Source organism: Ascaphus truei, chromosome 2 (assembly GCF_040206685.1).
Source record: "Ascaphus truei isolate aAscTru1 chromosome 2, aAscTru1.hap1, whole genome shotgun sequence".
Classification (NCBI taxonomy): Eukaryota; Metazoa; Chordata; class Amphibia; order Anura; family Ascaphidae; genus Ascaphus; species Ascaphus truei.
In genome coordinates this window covers 155,505,175-155,521,496 of record NC_134484.1, presented here as the reverse complement: position 1 = coordinate 155,521,496, position 16,322 = coordinate 155,505,175, and the positions used below count along the sequence as shown (strand labels likewise).

The following is a 16,322-nucleotide window of genomic DNA, read 5'->3' as shown; positions in this document are numbered from 1 at the left end:
ACGTCCCCGCTTGGGGAACGACATAACCTGGTACACAGTTATACAATGAAAATGCAGTGCATATGTACAACTTATCAATTGTGACTTTAAACCTCAGGTTACAATGCACTCCACATACGATACCTGACGCGAGCTGAGACCATTTGTGGGGTGCCCCTAACTCATCATGTGGGGGTACCTCACTTTTGCGTCCGTGAGCCTCCCCCAGAGAAACCTCTTGGAGAGTACACTCTGGAGTGACAGTCACCGGTTCTGTACTACTTCCTCTCCCTGGTGGAAGGAATAGTACAACATCTCGTAACCAGGCCTTTACCCGGCCATCCGCGGCATGGATGCGGTAGGCCAGGAGGCCAGGACCTTTCCCACGGTCCACTACGTGGTGAATGGAGCGCTCCTTTTTGGGCTTAAAGGAGGCAGCTTTCCCTGAATCTCTCTCCACACAGTCTTTGTCCCTACATACTGGCGAGGCTTCCACTGGGAAGCGAGCAATGGACAATTTCTCTTTCCTCAAAGTCTCGGTTTCACCTGGCAGGGGGTAAAGGGTAGATACCTTACCACTGCGGTGATTCCCGGTGGCCAACAGGTCCTCGGGCACGCTGTCAGTTCCCACCTCGGCTATCTCAGGACCTGTCCCTGGCACTTCTGGGGCAGTCCACTTACTTGCTGGAAACTCGGGAGCGTGGGATCCCAGTCCTGGGACAATTTGGGTCGGAGCACACGGGCTCACACTCGGTTCAGGAGCCGGTGTGAAGTAAGGAGGTTCCTCACCACTCCGCTGGCTTGCGATGGGTTCCTCTTCATCTGGAACACGGGCAAGTAGGTATGGGTCCACTCGCACCACTGGACAGCTACCTTCTAAGGAGGACACCTCCGCCAGGACACGATGCAAAGGGGAGCCGTTCGCCCTGGTGACCAGACTTAAGGAGCTATCGTGCTCCACTATCACCTGGAGGCTTACCCCCAACACCCCTGGGGCAGTCGACTCACCCTTATCTTCGTTCGGTACGGGTCCCAAGCCTAGGACCGATGGTACCATCGTAGTAGGCCGGACTGACCATTGTAGGGCACACGGGCCCCTATCAGGATCCGCAGCATCTGGATACACCTCCTCTAGGGCCCACGGGCCCACAGCAGGCTCTGTATCCGCCGAAATAGTTGGTTCGATGATTTCACTAGAGTGGTCCGCCGGCAGGCGCATCACTACGAGCGGTTGGTCGCTGGAATCACCAAAGGAAGATGGGGGTATAGACACCTTACCCTGTGATTCCTCTGTCTCCTCTGTATCACCGCTGGGGTGGTTCGCCAATAGGCGCATCGCCACCGATGGGACTTCAACTTCTTCCCCGGAGGATATCACGATAGGATCCTCCGCAAGGGAGTCACTGGGGTCTTCTGCGATACAACCAGTGGTTGGGGGTACGAAGCTGACGTGCTCCGGTACCTCCACTGCGGTCGCGCTCTTCTCCGCCAATGGTTCGCTTGGCTCCTTAGCTGGCTCTGTAGGCTGGGGTACAATAGGCATCAAGAAAATTGCACCGCAGCAATCACATTTGGGCTCCCACGCCAGTGCGCCTCTAGAACAGTCACAGATGGGACTAAAGCACTGTATACACGGTTCCCCATCCACCTCGGTGGTCTTGAAGTCTATTGGTAACTGGGACAAAGAAGCTCCCTCGCTATAGGCTTCTTGCAAGCAGGGACACATTAGTGCAAGGACTTCCATTCCTGGCGTTCGCCAGGGCACATACACATTAGGGTGTATCCCCTGACAGTCTATCTCATCCTCAGAGAGCAAAGAGTCTATTACGGCGTCAACGTATGGTTGAAGATAACCGTGCTGGCTCCCCCTGGTAGAATCTGAAGGAAGGGCACTTTCTACAAGGGAGTGGTTTTGGCTCTGCGCTGAGTCACTCACATCACAGGGGAGGGGCTCTGATTTTCGCGCCAAACCCGGACAGATTGTTGCAACATCTTTCTGTGCAGGTTGGCAGTCAGCAGCATGTGAGCTCTCCTGATTTGGCGGGAGACGCCATTTTGCTGGGTCTGCGTAGTCTAGGGGGTACCCCTCAGATGGGGCCCCGGGCATAAACAATGCGGACGGTGCCTCTGCCAGGCATATATCCGCAGTGTGGGTTACCACAAAAAGTATGGTTTTCCATGTGGACGTGGGATCTTGTTCTTCATCTAAGACACATGAGTACGGCCACCCAGGAATTTTACACATATACTCCCGGACCTTGACCGCGGGTATAATTACAGGAATGCCTCCTACCGCCACTACCTGGCCAGGTTCTAGATATTGCCTCAAAGCCCAGGCAAGTACCTCGTGTCCGGACTTTACAAACATGGTGACAAAAATAGGAATGGGACAATTTGGAAAAAAAATGGAACAGGACACCCCAGGTGGTATCTCAGCAGTGCCTCCAAATGTAACGGGCATTCCACCCCACCCAATCGCATATATAGTGTGGGTGCATAGAACATACGGTGTTACCCGGTGTGGTGCTTATACCTGCAGGCTCACAGGAGGCCTGAGCCTCCGCTAGTGAGAGCCTGGGGTGAATCCTCTGGAACGGTCTCGATTTCAGCGCCTCCACCTATGTAGGATTCTATGGAAATGTAGAATGACCCTAACATAGGAACCCACCCAGAAACCACATACACCAGTATTATGGATAACAGATTTACTGAATGATTAAACGATAACAATACATCACAATTGTACTCATAACATCACCACCATATAACGTGCCCACAGCCCAACCCCCTTTGTCCCGTGGTCAGCGCTGCCACTATGTGTTAATAGAATGTTATGATCTTTGTTGGTGCACGTATAGAGTACCTGCCGAGTGCTCCTGCACTCGGACCTGCAAGGACTTCACAAAGGATCAGTCGTAGGATGGCGTCATCTGATCCCCAACCGGTCTCCTTGCACGCGCACCGGTAGGGGCGATCCCAACCTGGAAACAGTCTCTGCGGACCCCAACTCGGATCCGAACCTCTTAGCAGGAACCGCAGCGTCCGCTGAGTCCCTATCTAATCTACCCTACTGTGACAGGATCCCTAACATAGGACCTGTCTTTACAGCACTACGTGACAATTCGCTATACTATAGGCCGTCCCTACAGCACAGCAACCTGTAATGGCTTTGGGGGAAACTCCTAGGGCCTAACGGGGTAGCCTATCTTATGCAGGGGTTCCTGACCCCCTGCACCCGCACTACCTCCTCCCGTACTACCCAAGTCCCCTCGGCCTCACTATTACCTAACTAGTCCCAGCGCCTACAGCAACAAACTGTGACCCGCTGGGTGCTTGCAGCCAACGTGCTGCGCAACACTGTGCCTGCCTGTCAGACCTCACAGCACTGACAGCCGTGACTCTGACAAGGCAGCACTATACTAAGGGCAGCGTCCCTATCTTGGGCCTCCCTCAGCACTTACCCACTAACCTAGTGGGGAGTTGGGGCCTACCTGGGGTGTGGGTACCTATCTGGGTGCAGGAGCTGCACTCACTCCCCGCACCCCTGCTTCCCTCACAGCTCCCTGACTCCAACTGACAAACGTGGGCTAAACGCACGAAATGTATCCTTCTGGCAAAGTGCAATCCGACAGCCCTATTGGCTCCTATGAGGCACCTGGTGCCTGTCTCGCTATGCCCCATGGGAGTTGTAGTCCCATGGAGCCTAGAAACACATTGGGGCCGCGTGCGCGCCTTCCCTGCGCGAATCCCTAATGGCCGCCGCAACCTCTCCTGTACTGCCCCTACTCTCGCGCAGCTTCTCCCTAACTCTCGCGGCCTCCCTGCGCATGCGCGAGCTATCTGGGGCTCTCCTGATTCTGGGCCATCCCTGCGCATGCGCGAGCTAATGCACAATGGCGGCGCCCTCACCGCCCGGCCCGAGAGCGCCGGGATCCCTGTGACGCGAGTGCGGCCTTGGCAACCGGCCGCACGCGTCCCCGGCAACCCCCGAGCCGGGCCCGCACCGCCTTCACCCCTGCGATCGGCTTGCGGGGCCGCCTTGGGACTCGGCGGTACCCGCGATCGCGCTCGAGGGGAGGGTGGTGCTGACAGCCAGAGGAGACCTGGCTACACATAAATAGTGTGAAGGACACATTTTATTCAAATATTGTGTAGCACCATTCTTAATCACAATCATGGATCATGAATAAAAAGCATCTGCTGCAGATGAGCCCATTATTGCTTTAAATTCGATTACACTCAAATAGACTTTTAGCTCTCCCCAGTATTTGTAGCTGGCGAAATTAAGATATATGGTGCAATGTATGTTCCTTGGTTTGTCTAGTGATCCCCATATATAACAATACCACTTGATTCCTTTTGTGCCTTTAAATGTCCTCTCCACTGTTGATGATGACGTTGCTTAGTAATGTAATTGTGGTATAGCTTTATCAAATGAATGTTTATAATTGTTAAATCAATATTTTGATTGTGTTGTGCTAACATCTGTTAGTGTCACAGGAGACCAGGACAATTACACCAGGGATCAGTACACTAGACAGAACTGCAGAGCTGAACAAAAGTGAATTTATTGGAAAAAGTTTCCATAAACTTCCAGTACATACAAACTCTCCTAACTGAGGGAACAGCCCAAAGTTCTAGGAGGGGGGACCTCTGTCTGGAAGCTTACCCCGATACGCATTCCCAACTTGCCCCGCTGTCCCCGGTAATATGGGCAGCATTGCCTTGCTCTCCGCTAGCTAGCTATTTTAAATTCCCCACCATTTCTTCAGTCCAAACAGCTCAGGCTAATGCTGCACACAGAGACCGCAGCTCCGCCGGATGCTCCGGACCCCTGCACTGGGTATCCTTGGTTCCCTTTGGCAGACTTCTTGTCCGTTCTTTCAGCTCTATCAGCACACTGCCTTCACAAAGGCTATCAGGTCCAGAATGACTCCTTTGAGGATGGGAGGAGTATTTATACCCCTCTCCCAATCAGGGAGATGCCAGCTAGTTTCGTTAGGAACAATAGTCCTGGTCTCTGCACACCGCCCTAGACCCGTCTGATGAGATTACTGGGATTGAATGGGGGCCAGGAAGTGCAAAATGACATGCCCAAATATGGTAATTTGTATCCTTTAACATAGTCCACAGGATGTAGGCAGATACAGGTTAATGCCCAAATAATTCACCTCCACAGTCATACAATACACGTATAGCGCCAGGGCTTACAGCTTTCTTGCAGAAGAAGTCCACTCAGCAGGTGGTAGACCTCTCCCTGGTTCCTCAACAATGGACCTAATCCCCTCAGTGTCCAGGCCTAGAATACCAAACTCTGATGTGATTATAGCTCCTTTTGCAAGAGAGAGTTAACCCCTGCAGGTCAACCCTCTGGTACAGAGCTGTACATCACTGTTTTACATACTTTAAGAATAACATATATAGAACTGGTACAATAGACTCTAAATACATCATATCATTTACCTGTAGGGGTAATGGCGGGCTTAACATTTATTTAAGACCAGTCTACCTCTACCGTCACAATTAGTCTTTATAATAACCGTGCCATGGTTTTGCCAGATAGCCCCAATTGCAGTCTAAAAGCTAGATTTGAGTGTTCTGCAACTTTAAAAAAAAATATATATATATATATCTTAACGTTTAGTGCATTAATTTAAAAAAGTGTAAATAATTTTATTTTTATTTAAACTGGCTCTTCATTAACTGAGATTAGCTTACATGTACCTCAATTGTCATTAATGTGGTATAAACGAGAGAAAGATGTACAGTTTGCATACAAATGTCTAAATAACTTAAATCTACAGGGAAAAGATTTCTTATTCATTTTTTTTTCTATTTGTCTGTTATTCCTTAATACTTTATCAACTATTACCAAAACATCCTTAAGAGTAAAAACATATTAAATTTTACGGTGTGATATATTGTACTAGGTGACAAACTTACTATTAGTCTTATGATGCCTTGTATATATGTATGTATAATCTTTATTTATATAGCGCCATTAATGTACATAGCGCTTCACAGTAGTAATACACGTGATAATCATATAAATAACAAATAAGACATAATGGGAAGAAGTGCTTTCAGACATAAAAATGACATTTAGTAAAAGGAGTTCCTGCCCCAAAGAGCTTACAATCTAATTGGTATATTTGAGGAACGTACAGAGACCGTAAGAAGGTGTTCTGGTAAGTACGTCTGCAAGGGACCAAGGTTTATGTATGAGGTGTAAAGTATCAGCCACAGAGCTACTCATTTGCTTCGTTAAGGAGGTGTGTTTTATGATGGGTTTTAAAAATGGATAGAGGGGGTGTTAGTCAGATATTGAGGGGAAGGGTATTTCAGAGGTGTGCAGCAGTCGGTGAGAAAGGTTTAAGGTGGGCTTCAAACACAAAAGGTGTAGAGAGCAGACATCCTTGAGCATAACACAAGAGTCGGGATGGTGTATAGTGAAAAATTAGGGCTGAGATGCAAGGAGGGGCAGTGAGGAGTGACGAGGAGAATTGAGTGTGATAAAGGATTTGATAGGAAGCCAGGATAGGGGTTTCAGCAGGGGAGACGCTGAGACAGATTTGGGAAAGAGTAGAATGATTCTAGCAATGATGCATCCTCTGCAGCGGAAAAAGAGTTGATAAAGGTTAGGGGGAGAGTTAGGAAGAGGTGTAGGATGGGAGGAGGATACAATGTCCTGACGTTTGGATTACACCTTTTCCTTGAACCTGGCAACATTTTTTAAAGCTGATCAGAATCTCACACACTATCATTTTCATTTTGTTCTCTTGAATTTGGCTCATCTTTTGATACATTTTTTGGTGTGGCCTCTTTATCAGAGTGTCTCCTTTCAGAAGGATTCAGTCCCTGTTATACAGTATTTGTTAAAATAATTATGAAGCCTTCCCCTTAATGTAATTGGTTTCTGAAATACAATTTTATTAATGTTTTTATATAATACCATTTTAAAAAAGCAGAATCATTTTGTTAAATATATTTCACCAAAAATACTTCGATTTTTCACTTTCCATAATCAAAATGCTAAATAATTCAAATTATTTTATAGGGGTTAACATGTACTTAGGGATTGTTTCTTGATGTAATTGTTGCAAATATGTTTACTGTTTTATGATTTTTGCGGTGGAGTTGCCTAAGGATAATTCAAGTAACATACTCTGATTTTGTGCCTCAGGCAAAGGTGACTCTGAAGAATCCACTGATAAAGGGGAGGATAGAGGAAGCTTTGTGTATGTTACGGAAAAGTAAGTTGGTTTGTTTCTTTGGGAGGTGTGAAGGAAGAATTAATGGATGTGCTGCAAATTACGTAGATACAATTCTACAATGACACTGCAGTAATATTTGGCAAGCATAAAAACAGATGTTTCTTAGGGCACCGAACAGCTCATTGGAATTGTGAACATTTGGTCTATTTATATGGTCTGCTTACAGTATCACATGCATTGAAACAAACGATTCATTTTCATAAAAATGATAATAGTTTATTCTTTTACAGTATAAGATTTGGATAAAAAGCAAGTGGGTCCTAAAATTGTTCTCATTTAGAGTTGTAAATGGCACCCCCTTTCACGTATGAATGTTATGAAAATCTGCTTAAGGTTCTGCAAGTCGGCCTCAATAAGCCACCCAAAAGGAAGTGTAATAGAGGTTGATTAGTTCACGAGCATTGACATTTGCAGTAGAATAATGATACAAATGAGCCAAAGAAAGGACCAAATGTATACATATTTGCGCACTAAGGGCCTCATGCAGTAAGCAGCGAAAAAATGCATTCGCCAGTTTAGCAATTAGCCATGTTTTTGGCGTGTTAAACTGGCTGTATGCTTTAAGGGGCGAATCCCTGGCGAATGAATTAGCCACCACTATTTGATGAAATGGCGTGTAACCGGTGGCGGGACGGCTGCCTGGCGAGAAACTGCCGAGAAGCCGTCCCCTGCCGAGTTGTGTTTGCAGCCGAGAGAGATCCGCTGCTCTCTCGGCGCAAACATCAGCACAATAAAAATTATTTTTAAAACAACTTTTATTCATAGTGTACATGTGCAGGGGGTCTCCGGAGCTGAACCGCATTGGTTTCAGGTCGGGGGACCCCCTGCTTCCCGAGATACAGGCCCCTTTATGAGGTGCCGGTATCCCTCTGCATTTAAAGGTCCCGATCACAAGACCGCGGCATGTAAACAAAGCAGAGGGATAACGGCACCCCCTAAAGAGGCCTGTATCTCGGGGAGCAGGGGGTCCCCAGACCTAAAACAAAAGCGCTTCAGCTCCGGAGACCCTCTGCACATCTACACTATGAATAAAACACACATATCAATAAAGACTCGTTCCTTACCTTACAGGGTATCTGCTACGGTAGCGAAGCAGCATGAATATTTATTTAATAATACTGTACAGTGAGCAGGGGGTCCCCCGAGCTGAACCGCATCACTTTGTGGACCAGGGACCCCCTGCTTCCCGAGTTGCAGGCCCCGGTATGTGTGATCGGATGGGCAGTGTCGCCGCCATGTTTATAGCGTCCAATACGCTACGTGCACGCAACAAACATGGCGTCCACACTGTAACCGATGCCCCAAACCGGGGCCTGTAACTCGGGAAGCAGGGGGTCTCTGCGTCACAAATAAATGCGGTTCAGCTCAGGGGGCCCCCTGCTCCCGCACAATATTATTAAAATACATTAATGCTGCTTCATTACCATAGCGGATAGCCGCTAAGGTAATGAAGGGGTTAACGCATAATAGCATGTTTATTGGGGACAAATGCCCCCAATAAACATAGCAGCAATACACAACATACAATACAGTAATGGGCAACATTACTATTATCCACAAATGGATAATAGTGAAGTTGTCCATTTAAAATACATACACAACAATAAAGACATTAAATACATATAGCACTCACCCATGTGCGGCTGCCACGATGAAGGCCATCCTCATCTTCATCCTGCCCATGCACCATCCGCTTCTGCAAAACAGACACAAGAATTAAAACATCCAATGTAATGTCCCCTAACCCCTTAATCACCATAGCGGTTATTAACCGCTACAGTCATTAAGGGGTTAACCCACCATCACCCACATACCCTCCCCCACTAACCTCCCAACCCTGAGGCCTAACCACCCTCACCCACTACCCTCAGGGGAGTCCTACCAAATACCCTTGGGGCCAATACCCCCTCCCCCAGCACATACAGTACAATAATGTGCCAAATAACTATTATCCACATAGGGATAATACATTATTTGGCCATTATTAAACACATTAAATACCGTAATAAAGTAAAGAAAATTGTACTAACCTCATCAATAAGAAGGCTCCGTCGCCAGCATCATCCTTGGGGTCCGTTGCCAAAATAATAAATAGCCAATACATCTCAATTACATTAACATACCAATGAACCCCTTAATCACCTTTTCGGGTACTAACCTCAAAGGTAATTAAGGGGTGAAGCCATCCTGCAATGGCAACACCACTTATGCATAACATCCTCAATGAATTAAAAACCAATTTCCTACACAAATCTCATGTAATCATTCAATCTGAAGCCTCAAATGCCACTTAAAACATTGCATTTACAGTGTATACATGTAGCATAACATGTAAACTACATGTACACGCTGCAAATCAATGTTAACAATACAGTAATCCAACTCAAATAGCCTGACATCACAAGAAGTATATTATGTAAGCAAATAAAGTCACCATCAATGAATTAACAGACATGAATTACATCCCTAAACAATTAAAATACCATCCATACCAATTACACAATTAACTATAGCTATTGTAACAGAGAACAAGTTCAAAACATACAAAAAAGGACACCAACAATTATAATATACTAAAGCAAGCCTCTCCATAACCTACAGTACAGCATAAAGCCCAAAACTTACATCTCTCTAATAATAAAATACATTTAACACACATCTATGCATAGCAGCATAGCCACAATCATTTACAATAAAGAAAATCAAGCTTTAACAACACTATCATTTCTTACCCTGTATGTATATATCTCTCTAGACATACATACATACATACATACAGTGGCAAGAAATAATATGCATAAAAAAAATGAAGACATGAAAAAGCAAAAAAAAACACAGTTACATTAAATACATTTCTTTATTTAACTTACCATTACTTGCCCCCACCGACTCCCGTTGATCAGCTTACTCACGAACCAATCCACGAACAGGAACCCATAAAATAAAAAAACATAAAATAATAAACATTAAAATAATAGAACACGACAATCCAGGGGTCTTCTAGTTGTAATCCATCTTCATCTGTATTCTTCTACCTTCTTCCGGGGTCTTCTTGCCGTCCTGTGTCACGCCCTGGTCTTTCTTCAGAGGAGGTCCTTCCTCCTCGGCGTCTGGCTTCAAAATGAGACGACATAGGCTTTCAAAGGCCTATGACGTCACATTTTCGTCATATGGTTCCCACGGCCCTGATTGGGCCGTGAAAACCATGTGTTTTGGCCGATGTAAAAAAAAATGATGACGTCACATCCTTTCTCCCCCAAGCCTCTGTCACATGGTACTTGAACCAATCAGAGTAGGGATAGACTTCCCACGCTCTGATTGGCTGCCGTACCATGTGAGTCCGGCCATGTGTCTTTTCATGACGTCATCTTAAAGGCAATTGCAGCAAAGCCATTCTGCAAAGCCATTCTGATTGGCTGTGCTGTCATTGCCTTTAAGTGACGTCATCATTTTTTTTTACATCGGCCAAAACACATGGTTTTCAGGGCCGTGGGAACCATATGACGAAAAATGTGACGTCATAGGCCTTTAAAAGCCTATGTCATCTCATTTTGAAGCCAGACGCCGAGGAGGAAGGACCTCCTCTGAAGAAAGAAGACCAGGGCGTGGCACCGGACGGCAAGAAGACCCCGGAAGAAGGTAGAAGAATACAGATGAAGATGGATTACAACTAGAAGACCCCTGGATTGTCGTGTTTTATTATTTTAATGTTTATTATTTTATGTTTTTTTATTTTATGGGTTCCTGTTCGTGGATTGGTTCGTGAGTAAGCTGATCAACGGGAGTCGGTGGGGGCAAGTAATGGTAAGTTAAATAAAGAAATGTATTTAATGTAACTGTGTTTTTTTTTGCTTTTTCATGTCTTCATTTTTTTTTATGCATATCATTTCTTGCCACTGTATGTATGTATGTATGTATGTATTTATGTCTAGAGAGATATATACATACAGGGTAAGAAATGATAGTGTTGTTAAAGCTTGATTTTCTTTATTGTAAATGATTGTGGCTATGCTGCTATGCATAGATGTGTGTTAAATGTATTTTATTATTAGAGAGATGTAAGTTTTGGGCTTTATGCTGTACTGTAGGTTATGGAGAGGCTTGCTTTAGTATATTATAATTGTTGGTGTCCTTTTTTGTATGTTTTGAACTTGTTCTCTGTTACAATAGCTATAGTTAATTGTGTAATTGGTATGGATGGTATTTTAATTGTTTAGGGATGTAATTCATGTCTGTTAATTCATTGATGGTGACTTTATTTGCTTACATAATATACTTCTTGTGATGTCAGGCTATTTGAGTTGGATTACTGTATTGTTAACATTGATTTGCAGCGTGTACATGTAGTTTACATGTTATGCTACATGTATACACTGTAAATGCAATGTTTTAAGTGGCATTTGAGGCTTCAGATTGAATGATTACATGAGATTTGTGTAGGAAATTGGTTTTTAATTCATTGAGGATGTTATGCATAAGTGGTGTTGCCATTGCAGGATGGCTTCACCCCTTAATTACCTTTGAGGTTAGTACCCGAAAAGGTGATTAAGGGGTTCATTGGTATGTTAATGTAATTGAGATGTATTGGCTATTTATTATTTTGGCAACGGACCCCAAGGATGATGCTGGCGACGGAGCCTTCTTATTGATGAGGTTAGTACAATTTTCTTTACTTTATTACGGTATTTAATGTGTTTAATAATGGCCAAATAATGTATTATCCCTATGTGGATAATAGTTATTTGGCACATTATTGTACTGTATGTGCTGGGGGAGGGGGTATTGGCCCCAAGGGTATTTGGTAGGACTCCCCTGTGGGTAGTGGGTGAGGGTGGTTAGGCCTCAGGGTTGGGGGGTTCGTGGGGGAGGGTATGTGGGTGATGGTGGGTTAACCCCTTAATGACTGTAGCGGTTAATAACTGCTATGGTGATTAAGGGGTTAGGGGACATTACATTGGATGTTTTAATTCTTGTGTCTGTTTTGCAGAAGCGGATGGTGCATGGGCAGGATGAAGATGAGGATGGCCTTCATCGTGGCAGCCGCACATGGGTGAGTGCTATATGTATTTAATGTCTTTATTGTTGTGTATGTATTTTAAATGGACAACTGCACTATTATCCATTTGTGGATAATAGTCATTGTGCCCATTACTATACTGTATGTTAGGGGGGTATAGGTGTTGTTGGGGTCATATATATATATATATATATATATATATAATTTATTTATTTAGTTAGTGTGGGGCTGGTGTGTGTATTTTTTATTATTGTGGGTAGTGGGGGTGGGTGAAGGGGGTATTAGCCCCAACGGTGTTTGTTTAGGGCTTGCGGGTGGGTAGCGGGAGGCCTTAACCCCTTCATGACCATAGCGGTATTAACCGCTACGGTCGGGAAGGGGTTAAGTGCACCCGCAACCCGCCCGCAAGCCCTAAACAAACACCAAGGGCCAAATACCCCCTTCACCCACCCCCGCCACCCACAATAAACCTGGCACGGCTCTTTAACCCCTTCATTACCTTAGCGGTTAACCGCTAAGGTAATGAAGTGGGCTTTAAATGCATTTTTCCTGCCTCGGATGCATGCCGGGGGGGTCCGGTGCTGATATTAATGGTATCAGCTCCGGAGACCCCCGGCATCAATCCCAGCCAGGAAAAAGGCCTGAATTTTTTCTAAGTGCCGATCCGCCACTCACCCGCTGCCTCTAAGCAGCAACTTGCCATCTTTTTCTTGCGTGGCTGATCCGCCAGCAAAACGCCATTCTAGAGAGGCGAATAGCTCCGCTTAGCTACTCGCCTCTACTAGAATACAGGGTGGCTGAAAAAGTTGGATTTTTAGGCGGAAAGTGCCTTCTCGCCCCGCCACCGGCGAGAAAAAAAAAACCGCCAGCAAAACTGGCGTTTTTTTTTTATCTCGCCACTTTCTGGCCCCTCTATGAATACGGATAGGCTTTTTAGGCGGAAAAGTTTCGAGAAGTGCCTTTCCGCCGCTTACTGCATGAGGCCCTAAGACTATAACTATTAAAATGTCACTGTGTATTAAGACGTTGCATTTAAGTGAAGTGTATGATTCAAAAGTTACTTTGAACTGAAAAAAGAGAAACATCTTGAAATAAAGCTTTTTATTTTTTGTTCACAGATACTTTGGTTTCAGAAGAAAAACTCGAACTTTATCATTTGAAGTGTCTGGAGAATTTGGAGCAACTTCTGAGTAATTAAGCATTGTCATACATACATTTTGTTGACTGGGTTTCTGCAACCATAGGATATTCACACAAACTAGGATCTGTCTACTATGTGAAAAGGCTTTTAATTTTTTTATAAATGTTAACAGTTTGAGTACATCATGCTATTTCTAGTTTCTTCCCTCATCATTTTTCATTGTATAGCTTCATCCACCCACAACTTTAATGACACTAAGAATGACTGCATTGACTCATAAGACTTCATCAATAAGCGTTGCACTGTAGAAGTTGAATCAACATGTATTAGGAAAATTATTCTCTAACCCCCTCCTGTCTGTACTTTGAGTCACATAACACTTTCTGCAGCGATTTCTGCCGAGTGCTCCAGTGTTCATCCAAAATGGCTTCTGTTACTTTATGCGAGTCATATGTTGTCCAAAGATTACCTTTTTTCATTTTACTATGTAGTAAATAAATGATCAAGTCTACTTAATATGAAAGAGATCTCCAGCTGCTTTAAAGCATGTATATATTTTTTTCTATAATAACAGTTATTTTTTTATTACATTTGTATTTGTTGAAATAATAAAACAAACCTCACTTATAAATAATGTTGTTGCGTAATCTATAGCTGTTCACATACAAATACAATTTTATTTTAATGAACAATTCTTCAAACTCGGGGTTTGAACTACTTCTCTAGCAGAGTCATTACACTCTTAATATTACTTTCAGTGGTCTAAGTTAACTTCATATTAACAGGCAAAGAAGGGTAGGTAGCCATGTTGGTCTTTTCTTCCATATAGTAAAATAACAAAAGCGGGTGAGGGAATAGGTAATATTATACCTTTTTATTGGACCAGCAAGTAGTTGATCTGTTACAAGCTTTTGAACCTCTCGGGGTTCTTCATCAGGTCTGGCAGAAATGCAGAAGCCGAGATTATATAAAGTGTTGTCAGAGGGATATGTGGTTGCAATGGATGTTTAGAGGAAGCGGGATATTAAGATAATTTTCCCACTAGCCTACCAGTTTCTACCTTAACAGTGAAGGCATAAAAGGCTACTATCTATTGAAATGTAATAGCGACCTACATAAGTGGGGAAGTGGAATGGGACAAGATAGTGTATGTGTATATATATATATATTATATATACACATACACTATCTTGTCCCATATATATATATATATATATATGTATACATATATATATATATATATATATATATATATGTATATATGCATTATATCCTGGTAAACATTATATATATATATATATATATATATATATATATATATATATATATATATATATATATATAATGTTTACCAGGATATAATGCATATATACACATGCACTTGCATACACACGTTTGGGTGTCAGCGTCATACAGTCTCTTGCTCAGAAGCTCTCTTATTGTCTAATAGAGCACCCAGCTCTGTCAGTCTCAGAACACACTTATTATATATATATATATATATATATATATATATATATATATATATATATGAGAACAACAAGAAAAGAAAGCGCCCGATCCTAGTGCAGCATGAAAAAATACAATTTAATAAAAATGAATATGAATAAAACCAACAAATACGAACTCACAAACACAGGATAAATAAATGCATATAATGAGTATACTCATTCGCCAACCGCCCACGTTGTGCCTTGGATGGCGCGCCCTCTCTCTGTCTGGGTTTTCTCAGCTCTGCTGAACCGACATCCAGCAGGGGATACAGGAAAAAGCTCACCACAATGTGACCCGGAAGTCCTCCACAATGTTAGTGTATCCGGATATGAGGTCTGCAGTCCGTGACCCCGCAATGCAGGGGCTGATCAGAGAAGTCTCTCTGCACTCCCAAAGGCAGTCCGTAATGAGGTGGGCAGTGAGGATAGAGTCAAAATGTATATCACAGTGTGACAGCAGCTAAAAAACGCTCTTCTCTACGCGTTTCTTCACATAAAGTGATTTCATCAGGAGATATCTGACCAGTCTACGTCAGAACATATTTATAGTGATGAGTCAATCAACCACTTGGTAGCTTAATTAGTATAAACACATGTGTGATGACAATTAAAGGAACAAACATTAATTGAAGACAATGAGTGTCCTGTTCATAGTGCACAACACCTTGCAATATCAATTAGTTATATAATTAAAAATTGGCAGATCAATAATGTTATCAAATGCCTAAAACAAGTGTAAACATGTAGTATATATAAACAATATTGCATGAATATACTATTATGATAAAATTCATTCAGGACTGCATTCAATATATTTATGGGTGTGTGAGTACTAAGAAATAATCACCAATTTGTACATACACCCAATAATGATTACTGAGAACTCAATTGGATATCCTTATTAGTGGGAATACTTGCAGCCCTGAATGTTCTCATCTATGTCAGATTGATGAATGCACAAATAAAACAATGATGTGTTCTTATTTAGAATCCTAATTGTCTGGATTCCCTAACCAACCTGTGTCAGTATATATGGGACCTCAGACATGGGCTAATAGGATCTATAGCATGATAATTAATGAATATTCATTTAGAAGAAATGAATAACCTGGAGGAAATAATTGGGGATGTGGATGTAAATCAATTATTGGATAGTTGAATGATTATATAAATGTATATATGAGTGAACTGAGGCGATAAACTTTGACCTCTGTATGTGTGTCTAATATATTATATATATATATATATTAGTGTGTGTGTGTGTGTGTATATATATTTTTATATATATATATATATATATATATATCATGTGAAAAAGAAAGTATACCCTCTTTGAATTCCATGGTTTTACATATCTGGATATAATAACAATCATCTGTTCCTTAGCAGGTCTTAAATTAGGTAAATACAACCTCAGA

At 43.1% G+C, this 16,322-nt stretch overlaps 1 protein-coding gene across 5 annotated transcripts in view; it reads left to right on the top strand.

Annotated features, from left to right (window-relative positions):
- RTTN (rotatin) overlaps window positions 1-14,028 on the top strand; it is a 182,900-nt gene extending 168,872 nt beyond the window's left edge. For 4 of the 5 annotated variants that reach the window (XM_075585443.1, XM_075585445.1, XM_075585442.1 and 1 more), the window contains 2 exons: window positions 7,163-7,232; window positions 13,389-14,028. In XM_075585443.1, the coding sequence (XP_075441558.1) occupies window positions 7,163-7,232; window positions 13,389-13,468 (150 nt within the window). In that variant the 3' untranslated portion in view covers window positions 13,469-14,028. Of the gene's footprint in view, window positions 1-7,162; window positions 7,233-12,240; window positions 12,436-13,388 lie in introns of those variants that run through there. The other variant, XM_075585444.1, reaches the window with a different exon arrangement.
- Window positions 14,029-16,322: the final 2,294 nt, after the last annotated feature.